Here is a 3,986-nt window from a genome sequence, read left to right on the forward strand (position 1 = left end):
TAGTGTTTATAAAAAAAAACACTAAAAAGTCCTTAAAATAAAATGATACAAGGACACACATCCCTTGCAAAAAGTACAACAACAATATGATGGCATCAGGTGGTAATACCCTAGTACTGCCTGATTACCATATTTGTTTACCATGGTATGCCGCAAGATATGCTGGAATACTTCACAGAATATCATAGTACTACCTTTTTTGTGTGGTTGTGATATTGGTATGCAGGACAGGCATCTTTAGCCAGACAAATACACAAATCTGACTTACATTCCCAGTATCCTGGCAACAGTGGTGCCAAAGTGGTCAAACAGGAAGCCATTTGGCAGTGTGAGGAAGTTGTTCATGAAGGATGCGATGGTGAAGATGAGTGAGAGCTGCTCATCCTGTCTACTGCAGTCTAACACACAGCAAATGTTAAATGTACTACACAGTTTCCACAGCTAGACATGCATACACAATGCATATGTTTGCATTTTCAACTGACCTTCAACAGCAGTTCCATTTATTGTGGCATTCACACATAGACTTCTGAAGTAGCCTTCAGTCTTGAGCACAAAAACCAACGATGCCCAGCCAAAAACAGCACCCGCGAACCCCAAACATTCCACTAACCCAGATATCAGAGTAAACCAGGACCGTACCCTCAACCCGCCTCCCTGGCAGCCAAACATCTTGCCTCTTTCTCTCTGCTGCACTCCTCTGCCCTCTTTTCAAACTATTTTGGAGTTTCTCCAGTGCCCTTGAAAAGAATAAAACATGTAATTAGTTCAGCTTTATTAAGAAAACTTCAAAAATGTCAAATGAGTAACAGCAAAACACATGAATGTGGATACACACTTACTCCTGAATCGTCAACTCCTTCAACAAAGTGTACAGACATCCACTTCTCCCTCCCGCTCACTTACTGTCTCTTTATATGGACCTCTGTGTTTCTTCTCCCTCCCATTTTTACAAATCCCTCCTCTTATTTCCTTCTAGGACACTCTCAGCAGCAGATGCTTGTAATCATTCAATCCAGCACAGATCTCAATAACAGAGCTGTTTTTTTTTTTTGCTAAATAGTTGCTTGTTGAATTCTGCATCAAACATTTTGATAAAACAAGTTCCCTACTGATCCTTATTAAATGTCAAAATAAAAGCGTAAATAAATATAATTCTAAAACGCGTTTTTGTGTGTATAAATTGAAGCTGGTTCTGGGAATCGGTGTGCTGCTGTACAACCCCCTTTAACCCTTTTACAATTTAACTGATTTTGAGAGGAACAAGTGAATGAACTACTGAGAGCACTGATAAGCTCTGAAATACTAGTTTGTGCCTCACTCTCTGACTCCTCAAACATACATTCCACATTAAAGCGTGAGATAGGCGGCTTTGAGCAAAAATGCCACAAAGCAAGATTGTCTGAATGGGCAACATTTTAGGGTTTTGTAGTCGACTGAGAAATGCACTGATCCACACCCAAATACAAGCTCGTGTCATTCAGCACAACGGATTGAAACTGCTGACTTTATGATTTGTTGGAGTTTCTGTTATTTTAGAACCTCAAATAAAAAGAACAGCAGAAGTTAATTGTGTGATTGTCACAAGACACTTTCTGTGCTTCCCTTTCAGTTGAGTGATGCAACAGTGTTTAGAATAAGATTATAATTGCACTTTCACAGTTCCTATCACAAGACCACTCAAAGATTTCCTCTTATGTGTGACCATCTACGTCAAACTCCTCAGAAATGTAAGTTCCATGAGCCAAGGAGGCTCTATTTTAAAAGACTTTATACCAAAGTTTAAATGTAATGAAAAGTGCATTTAGACATGTCTACAGATCAACACTTTTGGGAAAAGGTCTATTTTAATTAAGTGTGCTTTTCAGTTGTATCATCCTGATATATTTTTGACTTTATGTCCCCCAAAAATGGCTAAATAAATTTTAATCCAGAAATTAAAAATGTACTCATTATAGATGCATTATATAAGTAATTGCATGTATAAATTGCATTTTGAATAAATAGATCTGGACAAAATGTGCCAAGTCATTGACCCTTTTATTCTAGGCAGAAAAAAAATCTATATTATTTAATTTTATTTATTTACTTACTTACTTACACTCTAGAAAATAAAGGTGCTTCACGATACCATAGAATAACCTTTTTTTTTCTTTTTCTAAATGGTTCGAACCTTTAACAACCGAAGAACCTTTCTGCTTCACAAAAGGTTATTTGTGGTGAATAAAGGTTCACTCCAAAAAAAAAAAAGATACTTTAAACTAACTTATTTTTGGTTTTATTAGTGTTAAAATCATGGCTAATTTTCGTAAGGGAACATGGAAACTCAGAGAGAATAGGCTATTAGATGCGTTGGTGGTGGTGAAATTTTAATTATTTTACTGATTTGGTGTTATCAGATACTAACGTAATATGAGCATCATATGAGACAATGTCATACGATGTTGTAATTAAGACTTGCCGAAAATAAAATCTATAAAATACTTAAAGCATATCACAATGTTAGTTTAAACATTTAACCTAGATAAATGTGCGCTATTAGGTGCATATAGTCAAGTCAAGTCAAGTCTGCTTTATTGCTTCAACATCAGTGGAAACAAATTAAATACGCCGTAATTTTTGCTCATAAAGGTAAGAATAATACATTGTTCGGAACTGTAAAAGGTCTATTTTTATTTGTGTGCACTCACAATATCAAGAAAACATTGTGCTTTTGTAAAATAAAGAAAACAAATAGGATGCGCTTGCCGTCTCGGTCTTGAACAGGAGCGCTTCACAAAAATGCACCGAAACTCAGCAAATATTTTCCTTACAGTCATGATGAATATTTCTATCGAAAGCTTTAAATGGCTACAAAACGAAATAATTCAAATCCAAAACAAAAACTCAAAAACAAAGGTGTGTTTGAACTAAGAATCTGATGTTTCCCTCAGGTGTAGATCTGCTGAATATGCAAATGGTTCCATAACTTCATTCCTTATTTCCTCTTTACTGCTTAAGCTTTAACCCTTTCCTATACCAACTGTATGTGTGTGTGTATGTGTATGTTAGACCAGTTTAAGTGTTTATGTGTATGTTAGACCAGTTTAAGTGACACAACTTAGCATAGTTAATCTTAGGCTGAGCTACCAAATAGCTTTAACAATTAGGGATTAGCACTCTTTAATTGAAGCTTTTAAATACAGCATGTGTGTATGCAGTGTGAAGTAATTTGAATTTAACCTAATCCCTGGTTTCTGATTTTTCCCTTTCTTTTCCTTTTTTTTCTTCTCTTTCTATGTTTCTCAATCTTTAATTCGTCTCAGCGAATTTAACTATCTTAGATGTATCCTTCCTGAATGCTATGGCTCAGTTACTAGCTAATTAAATCTAAATTTAATTACATTTTAATTATGTTATTGGGTGCTTTTAGTGGCACAGTGAATAACGCGCTACAGAGGGCGGGGCACACATATGGCATGGCAACAGCATGGGAGCTGAACACGCATCAGCTGTGACCAGACATGGTGTGTTGCCCAACACAAATCAGTTGATCACGAGTGCTACTATTTGTTCCTAATACCAGATTGATTACTTTGTTTTAATACTAGCAGTCAGCTAATTTTAAATCCATTTACATGTATGCCTCCTTTGTTTTGATGTTCTCTATGAACCTCAAAAGGAACCAGAGACACTTCTATTTTTGATTTGTTTATTTTCAACATGTGCCCTAATTTTATGACCCTGTTACACAAGTCATCTAGACAAACACTAGGGCGTAACTATCATCCTGAGCACCAAATAATAAGCATAATCTGAATAGAAATGCTCTCCTTTTCCTTCTGCTTTTCCCTTTTCTCCTTCACTCCCTCAGAGATTGAGCCTGTTTGGGGAACCGTCAGTAAATTCTGAGTGATAATTTGACAATAAGAGTAGTCTTAAGTCATCAATCAAAACCCTGTTTACGCCCTTTTCAGCAAACATATGCTGACCCAAACCTATCTTAG

General features: G+C 36.2%; 1 protein-coding gene across 1 annotated transcript in view; it reads right to left on the bottom strand.

Annotated features, from left to right (window-relative positions):
• Nucleotides 1-1,501, bottom strand: part of slc43a3b (solute carrier family 43 member 3b) — a 14,146-nt gene extending 12,645 nt beyond the window's left edge. The window contains exons 1-3 of the mRNA XM_016259252.1: nt 843-1,501; nt 486-740; nt 269-398 (exon numbers count right to left, since the gene is read on the bottom strand). Of these exons, the coding sequence (XP_016114738.1) occupies nt 269-398; nt 486-672 (317 nt within the window). The 5' untranslated portion in view covers nt 673-740; nt 843-1,501. The remainder of the gene's footprint in view (nt 1-268; nt 399-485; nt 741-842) is intronic.
• Between the last annotated feature and the right edge of the window lie 2,485 nt (nt 1,502-3,986).

Source organism: Sinocyclocheilus grahami, unplaced genomic scaffold, assembly GCF_001515645.1.
Source record: "Sinocyclocheilus grahami isolate Dianchi unplaced genomic scaffold, SAMN03320097.WGS_v1.1 scaffold1816.1, whole genome shotgun sequence".
Taxonomy (NCBI): domain Eukaryota; kingdom Metazoa; phylum Chordata; class Actinopteri; order Cypriniformes; family Cyprinidae; genus Sinocyclocheilus; species Sinocyclocheilus grahami.